General features: G+C 53.1%; 3 protein-coding genes across 4 annotated transcripts; 1 reads left to right on the forward strand and 2 right to left on the reverse strand.

Moving 5' to 3' along the window:
- Positions 1-4,613: 4,613 nt before the first annotated feature.
- CDC26 (cell division cycle 26) lies at positions 4,614-5,106 on the reverse strand. The gene is made up of 2 exons (XM_086763661.1): positions 5,010-5,106; positions 4,614-4,926 (listed from the first exon to the last, which is right to left on the reverse strand). The coding sequence occupies exons 1-2, from the start codon at positions 5,088-5,090 to the stop codon at positions 4,738-4,740; spliced, it is 270 nt and encodes an 89-aa protein (XP_086619787.1). The 5' UTR covers positions 5,091-5,106; the 3' UTR covers positions 4,614-4,737.
- A 100-nt stretch (positions 5,107-5,206) lies between these two features.
- Positions 5,207-13,480, forward strand: PRPF4 (pre-mRNA splicing tri-snRNP complex factor PRPF4). The gene is made up of 14 exons (XM_086763658.1): positions 5,207-5,330; positions 5,958-6,135; positions 6,343-6,529; positions 6,737-6,824; positions 7,586-7,665; positions 7,915-8,008; positions 8,918-9,012; positions 9,329-9,387; positions 10,022-10,145; positions 11,294-11,383; positions 11,674-11,796; positions 11,953-12,060; positions 12,149-12,267; positions 12,447-13,480. The coding sequence occupies exons 1-14, from the start codon at positions 5,259-5,261 to the stop codon at positions 12,638-12,640; spliced, it is 1,611 nt and encodes a 536-aa protein (XP_086619784.1). The 5' UTR covers positions 5,207-5,258; the 3' UTR covers positions 12,641-13,480.
- Positions 13,481-13,631: 151 nt separating this feature from the next.
- On the reverse strand, positions 13,632-23,242 carry WDR31 (WD repeat domain 31). 2 transcript variants are annotated; one of them, XM_086763660.1, is made up of 10 exons: positions 23,214-23,242; positions 20,672-20,810; positions 19,765-19,894; positions 19,266-19,340; positions 18,089-18,233; positions 17,905-18,005; positions 17,234-17,301; positions 16,631-16,772; positions 16,135-16,297; positions 13,632-14,699 (listed from the first exon to the last, which is right to left on the reverse strand). In XM_086763660.1, the coding sequence occupies exons 2-10, from the start codon at positions 20,716-20,718 to the stop codon at positions 14,539-14,541; spliced, it is 1,032 nt and encodes a 343-aa protein (XP_086619786.1). In that variant the 5' UTR covers positions 20,719-20,810; positions 23,214-23,242; the 3' UTR covers positions 13,632-14,538. The 2 variants fall into 2 exon arrangements, with proteins under 2 accessions (XP_086619786.1, XP_086619785.1); XM_086763659.1 differs by having other exon boundaries at positions 16,472-16,772.
- Between the last annotated feature and the right edge of the window lie 79 nt (positions 23,243-23,321).

A 23,321-nucleotide genomic window follows, 5' to 3' on the forward strand; every position in this document is an offset into this window, starting at 1 on the left:
AGGAAATAAAACAACTGTGTTCCTGTAAAGAAGAGATTTGGGGAAGAGAAGAAAGAAAAGACAGTACAGCAGCCTTCGGTCGCTTCTCAGGTGAAACTTGGAGCAGCTTGGGCTGATTAAAAAGTATTCGTTACCCAGATGACTCCTCTTTGGCTTAATGATCACGCTGTGACTGTGTTAGCTTGGAGGTGCAAGAGTTACCAGGGCCAGTGGTGGACAAGTGTTGTAGCGCAGTAAAGAACATACATCTCACAGGCAAGCCAGGCTGCGGCACGGGGGAACAGCGTCCTGCACACGCGGTGCCCAGGACATGCTTCGGTTCTCTAGGGAGCAGTTTTGGTTTAGCACTTACGCTGCTTCTTGTTACAGGGAACGTTGTGCAGAGCACGGTACAAAGCTGGAGTCTTCGTTCTGTCCAGGATGCCCAGTTTGTGCCAGTAACTGGCTGAAAGGGAAGAGGGTGAGATTTTCAGAAGGGCACTGAAAAACAGGCACCGCATTCAGACAGGGACTGGTGTGCGGGATGTGCCGTGGGAACAGGGAACCCTGCTGAGATGAAAGTACCTGGGCACACGCAGGAGCAGGTTTTTTCTCCAAAGATGCTATTAGTCGCACCGTTAGCGGAGGCTGGGTAAGGAAAGCTGATCTTTGTGAAGAGGAATTACATTTCTTTAGCTCGTAAGCCTTACAGGACGAGGCCCATCCCTGCCTGTGTGAGTTCTTCGGTGTGCTGATGCGAACACATCAGCACAGAGCCCACCCTCACCCTCCCACCCTCTTTGAAAGGCAGCAGGAAATCCGTTACTGCCACTGCTAGGACCTTGAATTGCACCACCTGAAGTCAGCCATCCTGGGCTTCTGCCAGGTGTTTATTTGGACATCTTTGGGCAGTGCAAATACGTAATGAAAGGAGACGAGTTAAAGCAGGCTTGGGTTTCTGCAGAGCTTCTTTCTGTGGCAAATTTGCAACTGGGTGAAAGAAGCGAGGATATTTTCATGGAAAAATGCTAGCCACCTGCTGATGAGAGACAGGAAAAGCTCTTCCCTGGTCTGATCTCTGACGGGAGTAACATCTGTAACAGGCTGCAGAAGGACACGCTGATGCCCTCTCCTTGCATCTGTCATGCAGGTGCAAATCTCCTGTGCCCTCTGAGCAATCATGCCTCTCTGTGAGCGTGGAAAACAGACTCTTCTGATCCCTGTGCAAGAGCTGTGAGGAAATCGTAGTGCTTGTCAGAGAAAACTGAAGCAGTTAAGTGCTGGAGATCATTGTTTGTGTTTTGAAAGCTTTACGCTGTTGCCACCACAGCTCTGACTGGGTTCTCTGGAGCGAGCTGGAGCATTGGTGTGGGTGGGATGTCTGATCACAGGATACAGTCCCCAGTGGCTTTGTGTGATGACGCTAGTTACTTCACATACCTCTTGCTGTGTCTTTAAGCAGAACCTCTGCTTGGCCCGTTCTTGCTGTCACCTTTAGCCACCTTTCCTCATATTCAAGTGACCAGACTTGAATTCTCTGATTCAAGTGATCAGAGATGAATGACTTGGAGATCAGGCAATAGCTGTGGCTTTTACAATGTAAATCCAGTTCTCGTTAGCTTCTCTGCCTCATCCCGCGTGTAGCATCTGTGCCCTTGAAATTGTTTCCCCACCGAGGATGAGTACCTCTGTCTTCGCAGGGCCATCTCCTGCCCAGGCTTACACAGGAGAGGGCGCGCAGCTCTCTCCAGCCTGCAGAGAGGGAAGTGGTGCTGACCTGGCAGTGGTCGCCTGGGGAGCAGGAACCTGGGCAGAAGTCTCCCGAGTGTCTAGCAGGCGCCCCAGCGCCCTCCCCGCAGCCTGTAAGGATGGTGGTTTGAGCACTGGGCAGTACCCGAGTCAGAAACGGGAGCCCAGGTTGGGCTTGGGGGAGAGGTGTGCAAGGGAAGGGCTGAAGGGAGGATGGATATGGAGAGAACAGGAGGGCTATGTGCTCTCTGCTTCTGAGCTTGCTGGCACAGCGAGGCCCAGCTGAGAAAGGGACGTTTCCAGTCCATGTCTCCCTGCCAGCTTTGGCCATGCTTTCTTTTGGTTCAGTGTTGACAATCCAGAGAAGCCACCTCCCTGTGTCCCAGCCTCCCCCCGTCCACCAGATGCCTCTGGCTGCTGTGTTCTTGGCCCAGGTCGCCGTTTGCTTTCCCAGAGTCTCAGCAAAACTCCCTGCCGATGACTCCTGCAGACTGCTTTTGGTGCAGTCCCCGCCTCCCCGATGGTGCATTGAAAGTTGTCCCGGTAACACTGAACTCGCATTAAGCAGACACTGAACTCGCATTAAGCAGTGCCTGGAGGGAGGTGAGGACTGTAGTGCTTGTGAGACTCGAGTAAATTAAATTTGTATGTCAATACACGTAGCATGCTTGGAATGTGGTGTCCTGCATCGTCGTACCCCGATGTTCAGTCTTCACACGCTGTACCTCTGGATGATCATCTTGGAAGAAGTGCACGCAGTATCCGGGCTGCGTTCATCAGCTGGCTTTTGTCATTTTCCTTTGAGTGCCTTTTCAGTTTGTCTGGAGCCAGTCCCACCAAATCCAGCAGGATTTCTAGTTTTGTTTACAGTGGACTGTCATTTTTGTTTTTACTCTTGCTCTTTGTGGAGGTAACTTGTCTAATGTTACTGTGAATATCGAGAATCTCCTGTATATAATTAACCAATAAAATAGATGGCATTTTACTGAGGTGGATGTGTGTTTTGGAAACAGCCCTCGATGCAGACTGCGGCTGAAGCGGAGGCTGGCAGCTCTTACTGCCACGTTTGGAAAGCGGCTCCAAGAGGAGGTTCCCGCTTTTATTAGGAAGAGGCCCCGCAGCCAGGCAGCGCCAGCCTGGCCTTCCCCAGCCCCTTTCCTCTGGCACGGCTCTTGTGTGCCTGTGGTAGAGGGGCCAGCGAGCAGCAGGGGCTGTGTCCATCTCCAGGTGGTCGGGGATGGGAGTGAGGAGCAGCGTCCTCTGGGCCCGCCCCAGCCACCAGCGCTCAGCCCTGAAGCTGCTGGAAGGGGAGTGCGGGAAGTGACTGATGCGCGAGTCGCCGTTTGAGTCCACTTACGCTTTGCAGTGTGTGGGGAAAGCGGAGATGGAAAGAGAAATCCATGCTTCCAGATCTGCTTTCCCCTACAGAGGGAGGAGTCGAAGGACAGGAGTTTTAGGGAGCTGTAATAACGAGTCCCCTCAGTGCATGGAAGGTGTCTGTGTACAGCAGGGAATACTGTCCTCCTCCCAGAGATCATCTCCAGACTGGATTCTTCCACACAAGAAAAATGAGGGGCTGGGTGGTTTTCTTCCCCTGTGCAACCAAAGGATGTTTGGAACCTCCTGTGATGTTTCCCTGGGGCATACTGGGAATGCCTGAATAGCAGAGTTAATCCCTGATAATTTTATGTGGTGGAAGACTGGAAAAGCAGCTCTGCCCTAGGCCAGACTAGGGCTCTTTCCAGTTTGAGAAGTTTTTAAGTTTTGTAAATCTCCCCTGGCCTGAAATTGTATGCACTTACAACACATGGTGCATGGAATTAATCAGCCCGGTTTGGAGCATGCCTTGAGACACTGAAAAATCTACCAGATCCTGTGCTGGAACATGGTGGAAAACAGTCCCAGGCAAGAGCAGAGCAAGCCTCCAGTCCCATCTCCAAATTCCCTGGTACAGGCCCCAGGGCTGCTGCAGCCCTGCTCTGCCTCCTTCCCTGGGCTGCAGGGAGCAAACTTTGTTAAGCACCAACGCTAGACTCCTCCTGCCCGGGGCTCTGCGTTATCTCACCTTCCATTACGCGCCCAGCCAGCTGACGGTGCTACAAATTGCTGCTGTAAATCCAGGCACGTGCTGGTGAGTCTGTCAGAAGTTAATCTGCCTTTCTGCCTTTTATGTGACACCATCTACAAGGAAACATTTGGTGGCCTTTGATCCGAGCAACAAACATCTCTGGCAGGTACCTCAAACTCCATCTCAGGGCGCCAAACCAGTGCAGCTGGGGTGACGCACTGCCCAGGCCTGAATGGAAGTGAAATGGGTAAACATAAAGGAAAGCCTGCTCCGTCAGAAAATATGGGATATTGTTCCACACCCACGTGCCCAGTGTGTTCTACTGCATCCAGGTCTGCAGTCGTTCCCTGCTCAGGGCCCCGTCCGCATCCCAGCTGCGGCGCCGACTGAGAGGCAGCTGTGCAGCCGTCTCTGTGACGTGTCTGGGGGTAGGTGATTTTAGCAGACGTGGGGGGCTTCCCTCCCGGCCTTCTCAGGAAAGCACAGAGCAGCAGCAGCAGCATTGCCCCTTGCACCCAGAGCTGCCTTTATTCACACAGGCTTGTGAAACATTAACCGGACGCTCCCCAGCACCTCCTTAGCGGGTTTACCAACTCGTAGGGCTAAACGTTTAAATGAACACATTCCCCTGGCTCAATTTTAACATTGTTAAGTCAGAAGATCCTTCTGCAGAGGCAGTGTTTTACCTCCTTGCTGCACTGGGGCGTGCCCAGGTGAAGGAGACACCGCTGGTCTTGGTGTTTCCATCCCGGCCTGCGCGGCCTCCGCAGCTGTTAGAAGCACCTCGTGTGATTTTTTTAATAATAAAAAAAAAAAAAAAAAGAGACATGTTTATTTAAAACAAAACACTTGGCCAAGGGGCATTCATGGACGTGTTAACCAGAGAAACTTAAAAAGAAGAAAAAGGAAAGGCCAGGCGGCGCGGGGAGGCGCGGGCCCCGCTAGAACTCGAAGGTGCCGAAGTGGGCGGCGCGGCCGCCGGCCTTGGGCTGCGGCTTGTACCCGATGCGGTCGTTGATGATCTGCTCCCGGCTCTTGTGCTCGCCGCCCAGCGCGATGGCCGCCGCCGCCGCCGCCTCCTCACCGGCCGCCGCCGCCACCTCCGCCTCCTCCCGCTGCTTCTTGCGGCTCTGCGGGGCGAGGGGGCCGCGTTGGGGCGCTGCGGGGCGGGGGGCTGGGACACACCCCCCCGCCCCGCCGGCCCCGCTCGCACCTCCAGCTCCTTCCGGATGCTCTCGAACTCCTCGATGTCGTCCAGCTTCAGCTCCAGCCGCGTCGGCTTCCGCCGCAGCATCGCCCCCCTCGGCCGCCGCCGCCGCCGCTGCCGCCCCTCCCGGCCCGGCCCGGCCCCGCGCGCGCCGCCTCCCGCCCTGCCCCGCGCGCCCCGGAAGCGCTTGTGCGGCGGCGGGGCGTGCGCGCCCTGAATTCAGCCGCGTCCGGTCCCGGCTGCCTTCCCGCCGCCATGGCCTCCGTGCGGGCACCGGCGGCGCGCGGCGGCGCCCGCCCCGCCGTGCGGGCCCCCGCGCCTGCGGAGGTGGGGGGGGGGGGGGGAGGGGAAGGGGGGTGGGACCGGGCCGGAGGAGCGGGGAGAGGCCGCAAACCGGCCCGGGGACTCGCAGGGCGTGGGGGGGTTCGCCGGGGCGGGGAGGTACCGCCGGTGCGAGCGGAGCGCTTGCGTGTTTTCACGCGTTTTTCCAGGATCCTTTGGTTTTCCCTGGAAAGCCCGTTGTGGCGCTGCTCTCCCGGCAGGACGGAGCCGGTCAGGCCCCGCGAGGGCACCCGGCGCTGGCGGGCGGCGTCGCTCGGGCCTTCTCTGGGGCTCGTTCGGCAGGAGCGGGAAAAGCTTCAGCTTCTAAAGCTTTTTCTTTAAAAAAAAAAAAATCAAAGCCCTGGAGCCTTAAAAAATGAGGTCTAAGCAGATAATAAAGAAACAACACAATCTAATTAAAGCAAATCATTTAATGTGGCATTTTACTTCTGATCTTTGCACCTGGGGCACGGCCTTGTCGTCCAAGGTTAACGCCTCACGCGCTATTTCAGGGCCTCTTCGTGACGTGTGTACGAACTTTCTCTAGCACATCAGTGCTTTCTTGCACACCCAAGCTGTTTGTTGTCTCCTTTTTAGCCAAAACACACTTAAAACTCTGCCTTTACCTTCCAGGCCACAAAGAGCAAGCCCGCAGAAGAGAGTGATGCTGCTCCAACCAAGAAAGCCCCCATCTTTTATGGCAGTTTGGAAGAGAAGGAGAGGGAGCGCCTGGCAAAAGGAGAATCGGGGCTGCTGGGAAAAGAGGGGATGAAAGCTGCGCTCGAGGCTGGCAACATCAACATAAGCAGCGGTGAGAATGTCTAACCAGCTGCGTTCTTCCCTCTCGCTCTGGAGTGTGACACTGCCAAAAGTCTCTGATCAACTCTGAGCGTAATTTAAAGTAAAAAAGTGAGACCTTTGCCTGGACTGTTGGCTCTTTGTTTGGATCTTCCTCTTTGAGAGGGATCTCTCGTCCAGCCGTTGTTTTCACTCTGATGGTTTTGGTTTTTTTGGCCAGGTGAGGTCTTTGACCTCGAAGACCACATGAGCGAGCGGCAGGCCGAAGTGCTGGCTGAGTTTGAGCGCAGGAAGAGAGCCCGGCAGATCAACGTCTCCACCGACGACTCTGAAGTGAAAGCCTGTTTGCGAGCGCTTGGGGAGCCCATCACGCTCTTCGGAGAAGGTCCTGCCGAAAGGAGGGAGAGGTGCTGTGTCTGCCCCGAGTGTTGCTAGCAGGGAACTCTGCTTATCCTGACACTTTCCTTCTAGTTGGGCTGCAGTGAGTGCTGGCAGCCAGTGATGTGTCGTTACTGTGCAGCAAGAATGCTGAGGAAGGAATGGCAGACAGTGATTATTTGTCAGGTTAGCTGAGAATTCGCTGGGTAAATACAATTTAATGTGTTTCTTTCCAGATTAAGAAATATCCTTTCGGTGGTTGGCACAGACGCGTTAAAAAAGACCAGGAAAGATGACGACAGGTCTAAAAAATCCAAAGAAGAGGTAATGGTCTCTCTTGTCTCTGAGCTGAGGGAAATAGGTGTGATACCTTTGAGATGCCTTTTTTTTGACAGTCTCTACAACGTCCAGGACTCTTGGTTGTGGTCAGTCCGTGGATTCTCATGTCATCCCTTCGCGCTCCTTCTGTGCTGCCCATTTTAGAAGAACTGTGGCAATGTGTTAAGTCTGGCTTGTACTGCAGGCCTGACTGCGTGCTGTGTACAGCACAGGAAACAGGAGATGGGATGTTTGCACTGTTACTCAGTGCAGTGAGTCTTTATTGTTGTTTGTCTTCATACTTGGGAAGAAAAAACTACGTTCCTGTAACTGCATCTGTTTCTGCCTTTGACTCTTCTTTCTTTCTGCTTATTTCTCTTTTCTGAGTTTATTTTTTCCTGCATATTTTTGGGGTTGCTGTAAGCAGAACAATTTCTGCAGCTCTGGGCTTCCACTTTTCCTGGGTGATGTGTAGGGAAGGAGGGAGCATAATCATCGGCTGTGGGTTATTAGTAAAATGAGTTAGTGTTCAATGGGAATGCTCCCGAGTGAAATGGCAGCACCCCAGGATCTTATCTGGAGGCAGAGTTTGACCTGTCTCTCTTAATCCCTTTTTCTAGAGCTTATAGTTACGCAAAATACCATTAAAAAAGAGGCAGGATGTAAGAGCAGACGCTGTGGTGGCACTTATGCGCTAAAAGGAGGTAACTGAATGGAAGAGCAGTATCACATCAGCATTTTTTTCAGTTTTGTTCTTTTTCTTACAGTATCAGCAAACCTGGTACCACGAAGGACCGCGCAGTCTGAAAACAGCGAGGCTGTGGCTTGCTAACTACTCACTGCCCAGGTGAGATAAAACGGTGCAGATGAAGGAGGGAGACGCAGCCTTCTGTAAACTCTGGCTGCTAGTCCCACCGTGGGTAGTGCAGGAAATTGGAGATCAAAAGAGTGGTAGGCAAGTGCAGTGAGCTTAGAGCTTGAGTTTGCACTGACTGTAGTGTTAGCCCAGTCTGGGAGAAGGAGGAGGAAAGGCCTCTTCCCAGCAGCAGGGCAGGGAAAATGTTGGGGCTTGTTACTCCACCTTTCCTCTTCACAGGGCAGCGAAGCGGCTAGAAGAAGCCCGGCTGCTCAAAGAGATTCCAGAGGCAACCAGGACATCGCAGAGACAGGAGCTACACAAATCCCTGCGAGTAGGTTTGGCATCTGCTCACCTGCTGTTTTCACAACGTTTTGCTGATCCTCCAAAGAGACCAGAGAGAGATCAGCTGTCTGGAGGTGCTCTCCAGATGCAGGTGGTTTTCTGCACTCTCACCTGTTGGAAAGCTCTTGCTTTTTCTCTCTTTCCCATAAAGCCTGTTCTAACTCTTTCTTCAGTGATTGAGAGGGATGTACTTTAGCTGTCCCCTACGTGGCAGAAGGATGAAGAGACGTCCCTGCATTGCCTTGCCACTTGCCTGTGAAGCTAAAGGAGTTTTTATTCCTGGCTTTGTCACTGGTTTAGCTGGTCAGGAACGGACTGCTCAGTTTCCTTTCCCTGTACAGTGGTCAGTAGTGCATAAACCCAAGGCAAATAGTAACCAACACAGTAATGCCAAACGTGTTTTAGATGACTCTGAGATGCCCTTTTCGAGCATGTTAAGTCAAATTCCCAGCTTGCTTGAACAGAACGACTCAAGCACGCAGTGTGCTGCCACTCTAATCCTATTTACCCCCAGAGGCATTAGCTGCCAAAGGATTTGCTTCTCCCCTAGCGCACCACACTGCTTGCCCTGGTCTTTCTGCTTGTATTCATTGGAGGAGTTGTAGAAAGAGGCCAGAACTGCAGGAAGTTCTCTGTCAAAACCGTAGCCGCAAAGCAGGCCTGCAGGGTTATTGTGGGGAAGTACCGTGGGTGGCACGCGGAGAGCCAAGCTGTGCCCCAGGCCATGCTAGCTTACCTCGGTCAGGCTGGCTCGAGGCAGCTCCTCCCTTTGAAAGTGACTTCCCAAGGGCCTCTGTCTCTGCGTACATTTGCCTCCTTCACCTCAGCCTTTGGCTGTGGCTTTCTCTAGGTTGTTTGTCCTTGATTCATTTATAGTTTCCTTTGTATTTGGTTACAGTCTTTGAATAACTTCTGCAGCCAGATTGGAGACGATCGCCCGCTGTCCTACTGCCACTTCAGCCCCAATTCCAAACTCCTCGCCACTGCCTGCTGGTAAGTGTTCTTTTACAGCACTCGCTGTAGGGGAGGGGAGAGCACAGCAGAAGTGAAGGAAAGGGATGTTATTGGAGGCCTGTGAATTTTGAGAGTTCAGAAATGCTTTTTCTTCTTACTCTGAATTCTCTCATCGCTTAATTTTAGAGCTTAGCAGAGATTTCAGTCTGAGTCCCTTAGTTCCTGTGACTGGTTGCCCAAAACGTTTTGCTGTTTTAGCCATTGCAGACCCTCCCAGGGTGGTTTTGCAGCTCTGTGTTTGATCTGTTCTTTGACGTTCTTGTCTACACTGACGTCTATTTCTTGTGTTAAACAGGAGCGGATTGTGCAAGCTCTGGTCCGTGCCTGACTGCAACCTTGTTCACACTTTACGAGGTAGAGGGCAACTTTCCCTGAGGCTCTTTACTTACTCTGTTCTTTTGTTCCTCTCTGGGTTGAGTTCCCATATCTGAATTATTTCGTGACTCAAAATGTAAGGTTCTCTGGGCAGATTTTATTCTAATGAGAGCATCGCTCAGGATGGCGGAGCATGGGCACGTGTCAGATGATCAAGAGGAAGTCCTGGCCTTTCTCTTGGAGCTCAGACCCAAGTTTGCTGTTTGTGTTTTCTGAACTGTGTTTTGTTTCAAAACCTGATTTGATTTATTTTGAGCCAAATACCAGCAATTTTGGCCAGGCCACTTAAGAGCAGTGAGATTCTTGGAACAGGGGTCACACCTGTAACTAAATACATATGTGAGGACAAATCTCTGGATTCACGTGTTGAATTTTCACTACATTTTGAGGGTTACAAACCTCAGCACCAGTGGGTGCTGCTGGAAGTGCAGTTCAGCTGTTTGCAGGAGGGATACGTCTGGTAGTTACAATGCAACTTCACCCACCATGGGGAGGACACAGTGGAGGTGTTCACTGGTACCTGACTAATTAGTTACAAATAAATGCTGTTTTTCTGAAGAACTGGGCAAGCTCATGTGGTAGATTAGTAATTTTGATTTTCCTTTCTCTTAAGGACATAACACCAATGTAGGAGCAATAGTCTTCCATCCCAAAGCCACCGTCTCCCTCGACAAGAAGGATGTTAACCTGGCCTCGTGTGCGGCTGACGGGTCTGTCAAACTCTGGAGCCTTGAAAGGTCAGAATGATTCCAGACACGCACAGCTGCAGCATTGTTGTTTTGGGGTTTATTCTGTGTTATTAAACATCGGACATTTACCATCCTCCTGCAAATATAACCTTGTCTTGTAGTTATACCAGTGCAATTCCTGGCCTCAGTATGAGCCACCTTCTTCAGCAGGAAAAGAGATCACCCTGATTAGGGGAATCAAGGTGAGGGGAAATTGTCTGGAAAGAATCAAGTCCGAATTGCTGCTGGGCATTGGTAAACTGCTTCGGGTGATGGATGGAAGATTTGGAGATTGGTTCATTCTAACCTTTCATTTAGGAGAAAATTTCCCCTCTTGGATATTAAGAAATGAACTTTTGAGTTACTGGGAAACACCAGGTTCAGAGAGGGACTAAGAAAATGCATGAGCACGCACACAAGCTTCATCCTGTGACAAAAACAAGTGGCTCTGTCATTGCACAGTGAGGTTTGAAAGATGTGCGGCATCTGTCTTAAGCCTGTGCAGAAGAGAATGGTGTAAATACTGAGCCCTGGCATCAACCGTGTTTGAAAAGTGGAGCCCTGCACCTTGGGAAGAGGCAGGCAGCTCTGAGAGCCCCAGTTTATCCTTGGCTGAAATCCACTGTTGCCAATTGCAGAAGCGTACCTGTGCAAAGGGACAGGCTGTTTATTAGCCTCCTGTGACCAGGTCTCTTTAGCCTGTCAGAAAGAAACTCTAAATGCTGTTCATGTCTTCTGCTGAAGCGTACTGACCTGCTGCCTGTAATTCTGGGAGAATAAATATTCACTCGATCCTGCTTGCGCTGCAATTCCTCGGAACAGCGGGATTCGCTATGGTTCGGGATGTGTTCTGTGTAGTCCCTTGCTGTCCAGGGAGTCCGCGTTTTCAAAGAGCTATTCACAAGGGCCCTGCTAATTTTCAGGAAGTAATGATCCCAGGAGAGCTTTATAATTGGTAATGGGTAAAGGGGTTTCTCTTAGAGCTTTAGCTATGCAAACAAAAGGTAGAATTTAGAGTAATTAATTAAAACTCTGATTTTCTTGTCTGGCTTGTGTTTAACTAGCAGCTCTCTTGCTGTGATCGTAACGTTTGCAAAGGCCTGGCTAGAGCCAGCCACGTCTGACACTGTCCAATGATTTTTGTTTCTGTTTTTCAGCGATGAACCGGTGGCAGATATTGAAGGACACAGCATGAGAGTGGCACGCGTGATGTGGCACCCGTCTGGGAGGTTCCTGGGAACTACCTGGTATGGAGATGTGATTATGTGCTTTTAGACATTCCCATTAGCTGTCTGTCTGGTAGCCCAGTGGGTACCATTGCTTGTCCACAGAGGAGCCCAGCGTGGGCAGGGGTTGGCCGTTCTTGACAGTGGCTGGGCTGTTGGGATGTAAATAACAGCACGTCATGGAGATTCCTTTCTCTGCCCTTCCCGTGAGATGCTGTTGGCCTCCAGCTGGAAATAAAATGAGTTTAGGGAAACACCCTGTTATTCTCCTTGGAGATACGTTGAGTTGGACAAATGCTTTGTTTTTACAGCTACGATCACTCGTGGCGCTTGTGGGACTTGGAAGCTCAGGAAGAGATTCTCCATCAGGAGGGGCACAGCAAAGGGGTCTACGACATTGCGTTTCACACGGATGGGTCTCTCGCAGGGACTGGGTGAGTTTGCTTTGCATCGGGACTGGATGTGACATATTATCAAGATTTTGCTGCCGTCTGATGCCATGTGCCCCAGTGATTTCTGCTGGTGAGGCTGAGCAACTCTGGCGGTTGCTGGAGGCTCTGGTGGGTGATGCTCGGGTTCTCTCTTCCTAGTGGACTGGATGCTTTTGGCCGGGTGTGGGACTTGCGCACGGGACGCTGTATCATGTTTCTGGAAGGCCACCTGAAGGAGATCTATGGAGTTAACTTCTCCCCAAATGGGTAAGAAAAGAGCTCGCATGGTTTACGTGGGAGCTCCGAGTACAAACCCCAGCTCCCAACAACGCGTTCTCCCTCCACCCTTTGGCAGATACCACGTCGCAACTGGCAGTGGTGACAATACTTGCAAAGTATGGGACCTCCGCCAGAGGAAGTGCATCTACACCATTCCTGCCCATCAGAACCTGGTGACCGGGGTGAAATTTGAACGTGAGTGCCTCCGGTCTGATGTTCCTTAGCCCTGCCTCTCCTGAGCTGAGGCGGCAGGTGATGGGGCAACTCGAAAACACATCTTCAGGTCAAGAAGGCCTGTACTGGTTAGCAGAGAAGATTTGTCAGGTTTTTATTTGTAAATCTCACTTCTCCCTTTTTCTCATGCTCTCCTGCAGCCAATCACGGTAACTTCCTGCTCACGGGTGCTTATGACAACACCGCAAAGATCTGGACTCACCCCGGCTGGTCCCCTTTGAAAACGCTGGCTGGTCATGAGGGGAAGGTGATGGGACTGGATATCTCCCTCGACGGGCAGCTGATAGCGACCTGCTCCTATGACAGAACTTTCAAGCTGTGGACAGCGGAGTAGCTCAGAGGTGCTGCTGATGAATTGAACGAGGGCGTTAATGGCTTTGAACTAAGACTTGCGTTTTTTATATTAAAGAAAAAAAGGAAGCGGCTGTTGCGAAGTGCGTTACGGCAGCTGTCACCACTGGCTGCTCTTGGGTTGAGGTGGTTTGAAGCACCTGTGTTTGCCAGCGCTTGGCTGGAGTGAAATCTTGGGTGATATTTTTCCACTTCTTAGGATTTTGGTTTTATACTGCAGATACTGCTTGCTGCTGTAATTTGGAAACAATCCATCTGCTTCCACCCTCCCTTCCAAGTCAGGCTTGCAGGTTTTCTCCGGTCCGTTGTAAACATTTGTAGGCAGCCGTACAGCACCTGGGGTGTGGTGTGCTGTACAGCCTCTGTTAACGCCCCTCGCACCTTCCGTTTTCCAGAAGCCCTTGGTAGGAGTCTGTGGCTTCAAACTTGATTTGCATTCCAAGAAAGACAGAGTTACAGGAAGATGGTGCCCTGCTTCCCCTGCCTCTGCAAGGTGGTCCCTGAACGTGGAGGTCTGTACCTGCTTTGTACTCACTCACAGGAGATGTTAAAGGCCAGGGAAATTTTTCTTTTCCATGTAACTTCTCGTGCCCCAGCTCCTTGAGCTGTCTGAGGAACCGGGTGTTTCAAATCCATGTAGGCATCTCCTGTTTTAAGTTTTTGCCGTGTCTCACCTGGGATGATACGAAGGCGGTCATTTCAGTCTAGGATTGTCTTGGTCTGACTTACAGCATAGGGAGCTTTCTTGTTTGTTGTTTATTCTTTAAATTGAGGTTTTGCAAATGTTGTGTTCTGGAAAATCCAACCACGTTTTGAATGTGCACCCTGGCCTCTGGGTCTGACTAAGGAATGGAGAAATTGCAGGTACTTCATAACACACAGTTTGATTTCTGTCTGCTATTGTAAGAAACCTTCAGGAGAAAAGAGAAGACAGATTCATCTCCCCGATGTCCGCGGGAGAGCAGCTGGCCACGTTCCTTGAGAGTGAACACAGTTCTGTTCTCAACACTTGCAGTGTTTTAACTAAAAAAAACCTAAACATACCCACTTAGAAGTTACTTTTCTTCTCGCAGAATGGTGCAGGCTTTCTCCTCCCTTCCAGGCGGTAGGGCGGCATCTGCCGTGTGCTGTATGCTAGCTCGTATTTACTTCCAGGGAAAATACTGCGAGACGAGAGGCCACCAACCAACACAGAAAAATATTTAATTGCAGTCTCCTCTTGTACGAGCCTAGATAGCCAGTTGTGCATGCTCACACTGGTTCTTAATTGTCTCACCAAGTGTCTGCTGTGCAGGGGGCCCCAGCCCCGCAGCCAGGACAAGCCCCTCCGGGGTGTTGCCCATCAGGTTCACAGCACAATCCTGGCCCAGCAGTCGCCCAGCAGGCTCCCAGGTTTCTGGCTGGTTTAGGATGAAATTTTGGACACGAGTGAATGTTCTCCTGTGTTTACCCTCACAGTGTTCCCGGGGTATACATCCTAGTGCAGCGTTTCTCTCACTGTGTTCAGCTCCGCTGAACGGAAGCAAGGGCAGCAGGCTGAGCGTGCCCTGCCCCATGTGCTGGCGCCCGTCAGCGCTGCCCCTTGGCTCCTTGCAGCTCATCTCCTCCCTGAACCCCCACCGCATGCAGCCGGCCTGCCTCGAGGTTTTTCTAGATAAAATGCACAAGGCTCCAGCAGCGAGAACGTGGCCTGAACACATCCATGATTTGCCTTTTCTTCTAGACAGCTCTAAAGCCTTCCAGCCACCTACAAACTGGAGCCAGTAAATCCCCCTGCGCTGCTGCTCTCCAGGTGCAGTCTCCTGGTGCTTGCAGTCAGGGGAGGCTCTCTGCGAGTCGCTTCTCCTCGCGGGGCAGTCTCTGCTGGAAAGGTTACTACGGTCAAAACGCGGCCACCTCCTCCAGCGCCAGGTCTGCACCAGCACTCAGCTGGAGAACGTGAATTCCCGAGTTAAAACTGGCACAGAGCAGCGTGGAGCTGTCGCAGGCGGCCAGCGAGGCCAGTGGGCCCGATCCCTCGAGGCACAGGGTGGCCAGGCAGGCTGGGGAGGGAAGAGAGGAGTCGCTCAGGACACTTGCTTTGCTGAGATGAGATGTGACCGCCCACCTGGCTCTGCCCTGGTGTGTGTTCGCCTGAGGAGGGTGAGTTGCACCCCTCGCTGTCCTGGATCCCTGTGTCCAAAGGCATCGGGATGCACCCTCTGGAAGAGAGACTCTCCACCCCGGTAAGCCCCACGGGGATCTCTGTGTTGCCCAGTCAGGCAGTGGCCAGCTGACAGGGATGCAGGCTGAGGTCAGGCTCTCCCCCTTCCCTGGAGAGGAACCACAGATGGATGGACGGACCCCACTGGGCAGAGCTGCAGGGCTTGCATGGAGGCATTCCCAACGCGCCTTTTTCTCCCAAATTGCTTACGGTACAGAGAAACTTTTCCTAAGGGCTGTTCTACACTCAACGTGCAGTTCTGATAAGCCTTCAAGAGGGAAAGGGAAATAACATTTACAACATCCAGCAGCACATCAGCCCTTCTGTTTGTGTCTATTATTAAAAAAACCTGAGGCAGTATTTGTGCACAGACACGGACTCCAGGCTGAGCTGCTCCCACACGGACATTCAGGCATCTCACGGTGACTTACACCCTGCCAAGAGCGCCTGAATTAAGTCTGATGGCTGTGGGGGTCACCCAGTTGTGGAGGCAACAGGATCAAAACAGCTGCTGCCAACATCTCGGTGTGCACAGACACCAGGGTGAAAGAAGAGGTAAGTGAAACAGAAGGTGAGAGCTTTTCTGTGGGAGATCATCAGGTTTCTCTTTTCATCCTAAAATAAGTGCATTTGGAGCAGTTGGGAGTGTCTAGCGCTGGTGACTTCTACTGCATTGGGTGAATGCCTGGGACCCTGAGCCGGTTCCCAAGAGGGCTCTGCCTTCTGCGCAAGGCGTTACTAACAAGCCTGCTGCCCTGGCAGGGCTCAGCAGGCAAACAGCCTTTGTGTCCGGCTCGGTGGGGGCTCAGCCCTCACCAAGTCCTGCAGCAAGCACGGTTAACCCCAAAACGCCCGTGATTCCCCTTCAGGAGGACAACCAAAGTGAGGGCAGCTGCTGACCAGCCCTCCACCCTCCAGCGCAACTCCTGATCCTTACAACTCTCCACTCCTACCTGTGGAAAGCCCTGGAGTTCCCTTGTTCTTTTGGATTTTTGTAATTTGTCCTTTCATTGCTGAACTTGGACATGTCTTTAAAATCTTTCCTTCCTTTTAGTTCAGGAAGAACACTTGCCATCTCCAACGCTACGCACCCGAACACCCTCCTTTGCTGGGTTTGCTCTGCAGCATAACTCCACTCTGCCCCGCAGCTGGATTAGAGTAAAACCCAGAGACTTCAGGCTTCATTGTGCCCATCACCGTCGGGACACAGAAACGAAAGCAGCAGTTTGTTACCCCAGAATAAGGTACGCCCAGTGGGCAGGACCCTGCCCTACCTCCAGTGTCTCGGTCCCAGACCTTCACTGTGCTGTCGTAGGAGGACGTGGCAATGCTGGGGGCGTGAGCTGGGCCCCGTGGAAGGAAGACACAGGAAGTCGTGGTCTGGAAATGCCCCCTGTACTCGCACACTCGGTTCCTTGTCTGCCGTAGGTCCCACAGCTGCAAGGCAAGGCAGTTGAGACTGAATCCCTGGTTTGGAAACACCTCGAGCGAGGGGGGTCCCTTACAGGCTTTCTGCAAGAACCTCCTGCTCCTCCATGCCATTACTGAAACGAAATCCCAGTGCTTTAATCAGGAAGATCTGCTCAGATCTTCTCTGAGCAGCAGACTTACCGAAGGGACAGGCAGGAAGACACTAAGCTCTGGCCCTGGCTGGTGACACCAGGCCAGCGCAGCAGGAGAAAGCAGATCCTTGGAGCACTGATCTGCTGTACGCTGTGGACATTGGAGAAGAAACCAGAAAGAGCAGGACTTGCTGCCCAGCAAACTCACGGTCGCCTCGCCGCCCTCTCCAGCGGAGCCGCTGCTGCTGCTGAGGCAGTACCGCCCGTCCTGGCTCGCGTCGCAGCAGGTCTGAATGTGCCGCTTGGCTGGGAACGTGTGTGCCACCTGCAGCTCCCGGCTGTCCCAGAGCCTGGAAGGAACAGGAGTGGGGGACTCGGATGCACCACTGCCACAAAGGGCTGCCCGCCATGCCCTCCCGCGCACCCTCACTGCCAGCCCTCATGGGGCAGTCCTCCTGCTTCCTCCCAGCACGGCGAGCTCCCAAAGCTCTCACTGCCTCCTTGCATTTATCTGTCCTGGGTCAAACTCCAGCCAGAGCAGCTGTGCTGAGCTCTTTTTTTATAAATTCTCCTTTCTAACCGCAGCCGATGCTTACAGCCACGGGTGTCCCTATACTGTCCTCCCCTGTTGAAAGACCACGCTCCAAGAGCCACGTGAGCTGGAAAGTGTCTTCCAGCCACCCCAGCAGGGTACAGGAGACCAGGTGGGCATAAGAAATAACCAAGAGACAGCCCCTTGTGCACTGGCATCTTCCATAATCCCCACATGCCCCAGGCACTCCCTTCTCTGTGGCCGTGCGTAAGATTTTACCTGACTGTTTTATCCTCTGAGGTCTGGAGGACATAAGGCTCCCCAGGAACCCAGCACAGATGCGTGACCTGCAGAGAGGAAAGCAGGAGCAGAAGCCCACCTCTGTGTGCAGCCCGGGCCGGTGTCCACCTGCAGACACACAGCCACCAAGCTCCCGTTCCTCTCCCTCCTCATGCTGGGCAGTGAACAGGAAATGTTGGATGAAGTTTTTTTCTGCTTCCCACCAACGCTGGTCTCCTACAGAGGCTGATCCCAGCGTGGTTACTGGGGTTGTTGCAGGCAGGGAGGTGCCAACAGCTCAACAGGACACAGAGCCGTGGGAACAGGGGTACCACAGGCACCAGAAGACGGTACCCATACCAGCTCTACTGCTGGACTGGTGCGAAAGGGAACGCAGCCCCCGCTGCACAACGTGCCTCCTAACAGCTCTGAGTCAGAGCATTAATAAATTGCCGTGTGTCTTGGTGCCTTTGTGCTCCTGGGTTTGTTGTTACCTGGAGAACGGAGTAACCAGCCTCAAGCTTTGGTCTCCCGGGGTGACAGGCAACCCGCGCAGTGCCTCAAGGGCTTCTTGTGGTGCCAAGTGCAGGGCAAACTCACTCTACGTGGCTCCGCGTGCGAAATAACCGAGCAGGCAGTGGGATGGGATGCAAGGAACCAGTGGCTCCTACCAGATTCCTGGAGATAGCAGCTCTGCGCAGACACTCTCCGGTCTCTATGTCCCACTTGCACACGGCGTTGTCTCGTGAACCCGTGCACAGCTGGGAGGCATCTGCAGCCACAAGTTAACATAAAATGAAGGTCAAGAAAAGTTGCCAAGAAATCCCTGGGAAGTAGGAGCGTGTTGTTCCTCACCCGGGCTCACAGCCAGTCCAGTAACAACCAGCTCATGTCCTGAGAAGCGCTGGCTTGGCCCCGATGTCCCGTGAAGCTCCCACATCATCACTGATTTGTCCCGGGATGCACTGAAGACTCTGTTTGAGTCAAGGGCAGAGGTGACCTGCCAAAGACAAGATGGGAACAGCCGGTTAGCCTCCCCACTCAGCCCGGCCATGCGCGGGGAGAGCACAACACTCCTGCTGTTGTGTCAAAGCCCAAGATGTCCAAAAAGTGACTGGAAAGAGCCTGACCTTCAAACTGGTTTGGCCAGGCTGGATGCGCACATGCTGGACTGCTCACACTGTGACTCCTGCGTTCTGCTCTGCCGGATCCCGGACACGAGTAAACCCCGGCACAGCGGGGCTGGGGGAAACGCTCAGCCCGAGTGCGACTGCAGCAGCCCGTACTGTGGCCGCGTGTGCCTCGGGGGAACGTCGGGCAGCGAGGGTGTGCGACCCGCCAGCGGGACCCACATCCTCTCAGAACCAGGGAGCTGGATGGGTGTTTGCGGATCCTGTTCTCAGAAACCATTAATTTTATAGGAAAAACTTCCTTAAAAATGCAAATGAGCCCAGTGCACAGCGGCTTTGAGCACCGGGACGAACAAAGCCCCCTTCACCCCTCCAGTACCCCACAGCACAGGGACCCACTGGGGCTGTCCCCAGGCAGAGCAGCACTGGGGTGCCACGCACAGACGTGTACACCCCGCACGTTTGCTCTCCGAGCAGCATGTTTGGCTTTGTAATCAGATGGAAAATTAAAGCCCTGCTGCTCCCAGGCATGGCTGATTTGTAGAGTAACGACGAGTCTAGTGGAATGAGACCTGCAGAAAGGTGAATGGCGTCTCAATCAAAAACTTGACCTAGTAACATCATCCTGAGTTTTTGCCACATGGTCTCTTGGAGGGGACAATAAGCGTACGTCCAAGGCTCCTGGAGCCCTGTTTGGTCTGGATGCAACCACTCCATGCTGCTTCCCTGGACAGCAAAATATCATTTGGGACCTTGGGAAGAACCTAACGCGTTCTGATACCCCGATCTCTCTTTCTGACAGAGCACGGCGAGCTCTCTGTGGATGACAAACCGTCGCTCCTGATTGCCCAGTCTCTGACAGGAACAGGAGACCCCCCTGCACTCGATCAGCTGTCGCTCACCTTGGTGACCTCCCGCCGGTGCCCGATGAACTGCCGCAGCGCCGCCCCGGATCTCCAGCTGCAGACAGCCACGCTCTGCGGAGGAGCGGGGAGAGGCAATCAGCAGCAGACATTCCTGGTCACATTATACCCCTGCACAGTCCAAGCTAGGAGAGGGAACGAGTTCTTCCGGTTTTGAGCTCCTACAGCAAATACAACTATCTTTAGAGCCCATCTGTTGCCAGGTAACATGAGAGAAGGGCCAGTCCGGTGATTCCAAGCCTGGGTGAGAGCATTTGATTTGATCTGAGCTCTGGAGGTTATAAAAGGTGATTCAACGGGCTTCGATGTGTGCCCAAACTCTAAGCTCATCTTTTCATTCTAAATTCAGGAACTGACAAAGTTGTTACCATTCACAGAAATGTTTAAATCTCACATTTAAATCACCTTATTTTCTCTCTGTCAATACATTTGCCTGTCTGTGACTGTGCTTTGTGCCCCGTGACGGAGGGTACCTCACCTTATCCCTTCCTCCTGACACACACAGGTCTGGTTTGAGAGCAGCCACAGAAGTGACAGCGTCGGCGTGCACGGGGCTGTGCTGCCGAAGAGCTCGAACAGTTCCCGTCTCTTCCACGGAGCCATCGGCCCTGCAGCAGGCAGAGAGAGCGGCGGGAGCTGCAGGGCGTTATAAGGCAAAGGCAGGGTGATGTTCCCCACCGAGACTGAGGTCTGGGAGATGGCACCACTGGCTGGGCTGCAGAGTGCCCACCCCTGCCATCAGGAAGCTGCAGAGAAGCTGTGAATGGACAAATGCATCTCCTGGACTGAGCAGGACGGAGCAGACCTATTGCACCTGTAGGGCTCCTAAATACTCTGATGTTTCCTCACTCCATGCTGGTGCAAAGAACAGAAGAAAGCTGCATTTCCATCTTACCAGCCTCTGCTTCACTAACACCTTCGGGCTCTGCTGCTCTCCTTCGCTCTGACACCAGTCGTGCTGCACGGCGGGTCCCCCCTGCTGCCGCCCCGTGCACTCAGCACCCACCTCGGTGCCAGATACCAAATTATTTCACCTCGCCGATGACAGCTGGTGACAGTCTCTGAAGGGACAATAAAGCAGCCTGGATATCTGGGCCAAACAGCCACCCCTGGAGCTGTTAGCCTTCAGAGCTCTGCCTTAGCCAGCACAGAGCACGGCCACGGCCACGTTTATGCGCTCAGCTGCTCCTGCGAGCTGCGTTTTGGATTTCAGCGCCCCAAGGAAGATGAGCAGAATTTAGGAGCAAGAGTCAAAAAAGAAAATCATCATTCAATAATGAAACTAAAACCATGTGCTTGCTATATTCTCTGTTCATTTACTGTTCTCTGTTCACTCTCACAACTGGTTCATTAACGTAAGACACGATCGCCTGGCATTGCTTTACCTGTATTTGGCGGCGTGGAAGCTGATTTTACTCTGCAGTTTCCCCATGGCCCGGCTGAGGAGCGCGGCTCCCACTACGACCAGCAGCGCTGCGCGTCACATCAGCATCTCAGGCATGGGACACGCAGCTGGGACATGACCTGTGGGTGAGGAGACACTGCATTACTGGGATTCCAGAGAGGTTTCTGTTTCTTACACATACGGGATAAAGTACTGATAACACGTTATCTACATCTGAACTTCATTTAGAATAAGAGGAGAAACCTCAGAGGAGGGGACATCTGGAGCTCCCTAGTCAAACCTTTTGCTTAGAGCAGAGCCAGCTTCAGAGATGGAGCTACTGGGACCTTATGGCTGAGCTTTACAAATATCCAAGCTTGGTGAGGCCACGATAGAGATGGAGCTGCTGCCTATAATTCTTCTAGCGCTTGACGACTCCTCTTACTCCAGTATCTGCTCTTGACTTCCGTATTTCCTGGAGATCCCGGTCTCTAGACTGGTGAACGCAAACACCTTTGGACTGAAGTTCATACCACTGGCTGGTGGGACCGTAGCTTTAGACCAGGATAACTGCAGTCACAGGCAACCCTAACTTCACCGGACCAGCCGGGCTTAATGTAAAGCTTGATGTGCTCTTGCCGTAGGCTGAGGAACGCTTTGGGAACAGCAGCTTCTATGTCCCAGGTCCAGGCTAAACAAGACCATCTTGCTAACCCTGATGCATTCAGCAAAAAAAAAAAAATACTTGCTGTTCCAGGCTGAGAGCAGGCTGCCCTGTCCCAGGGCATTCCTCACGAGCGGCACCATGACAGCCAGTCCTTGCAGGAGTGGAGGAGCCTCCGGTGGAGCAGGGCTTGGGCCGTGGCGGCACCTCTCCCTCTTATCCCGCCGGGTCACAGCCCGAGCAGAAACCAGTTTCAATGACAGTCCATTCCCACGCACAGTAATTGGCTTCTTCTTAGCTCAAGACATACTAATTGGATTTAGCCCGTACTAGGTGTACGTTAGCGTCCCCAGCTTCTGGGTCAGTAGCATTTTGTTAACAAAAATCAGAAAAAAAACCACCTGCTTGTTCCAGAAAAAAAAAAAAAAAGAAATGCTTCAAGGCTCTGCCCCCAAAAACTTGAAAACTAAATACTGGCAGCAGTAAGCAAGGGGGGTTGGGTTTCTACAAAACATTCTCTTTCTAATTTTACCCTGACAGCTTTTGTAATTAGCAATTAGTAATACCCAGTTAATCTCCACCTGTTCTCTCCATGAATTTGCAGGTTCAGAAGACGTGAAGAACAAGAAATCTCGCAGTTGAGGGGCAGTGATAATTCAGCAATTCACTCCTTTCAGTCAAACCGAGTGTCCAAATTGTTTCCCTACATTAGGATCAAACACGATTTTTCTCTGACAATGGGAGAACTCTGGAACTTGTTTCTCCTGCAAAATGAGATTCTAGGAAAAAGCTAAGTCGCAAATTCTAATGTTTTAATTGCGATGATTACTGTTTCCCAGCCAGCAGTCAGTTTCCCCGCTCCTGTGGTTAATGTACCTGTGCCATCTTCTGTAGCCGCACATCAGCTCGAACCGAGCTGGATCACGGCAGAGAGCTGCTGGCGACCGCGGGGGCTGCGAGGAAGGCGGGAGGGCTATCTTGTGTCGAACTGCGCTCTCCTGCCTCGTGCCCACTGCAGAAGCGGGTACGTATTTTTCTGAACCCTGAACGAGAACAGCAGTTGCAGGGCAGGGTGCTGATCCGAGGTTTTACCATCCCTCAGGCCTCCCTACACGTTTGTTGTGAACCTGGTCCATCACAAAGCTCCGGTAACGCGGGGATCCTGCAGCACCGACCCACGTGCAGCTACACCTCCAGGAGACTGAATTTCACGCTGGAGGATCTCCTACTCTCCCTTCCCTGCAAATGCATTGCTGAACTGAAATCAAACCCTTTTTTTAAAAAATGATTTAGTAAAAAACAACCCACGCTGCTGCCTAAGCCTGTCCGGGCACTGCGGTGAAATCCGTACCGCGGGACAAGGAGATGAGAATATCCATAGCAGCGGGTGCGGCCATCACAGCGGAGCCCTCTCCCCATTTTCCTGGGGTGTTAAACAGCCCTTAGAAGAAGGGCATTTAAATGTCTTTGGGGAGGACACAGGGGCAGCCCCCAGTCCCTATAGCCGTGGTGACCCCATGGCGATGCCCCAGGTCCCTATAGCCGTGGTGAGCCCATGGCTCCAGGTCCCTATAGCCGTGGTGACCCCGTGGGCACAGTGCAGGTCCCTGTAGCCGGGCTGACGTCGTGGGTGTCAGTGGGTGCATCCCGGGCCCCTGGGGACGTGGGGAGCCCCACAAGCAGGATGTGGGGCAGCCTGGGGGGTGCAGTCGAGGCCCCCACAGCCGAGGCAGCCCCTGGGATGGGTCCGGGGCCAACACAGGTGCCTGTGGCTGGGGCGGCCCCACGGGAAGGCTGTGGGGACAGCACGGTCCCTACGGCCGCGCCAGCCCCAGCGCCGGGAACCCGCCGTGCGGGGCCGGCCCCGCCGCACACTCACCGCGGGGAGGGCCGGGCCCGGCCCCGCCGTCCCGTCCGCTCCCGTCCGGTCCCGTTCCCGCCGCCCGGCTGCTCGCGGCGGGGCGGGGCGGTGAGCGCGGCCCGGGCG

The sequence above is a fragment of the Chlamydotis macqueenii genome, chromosome 20 (assembly GCF_036417535.1).
Source record: "Chlamydotis macqueenii isolate bChlMac1 chromosome 20, bChlMac1.mat, whole genome shotgun sequence".
Lineage (NCBI taxonomy): Eukaryota > Metazoa > Chordata > Aves > Otidiformes > Otididae > Chlamydotis > Chlamydotis macqueenii.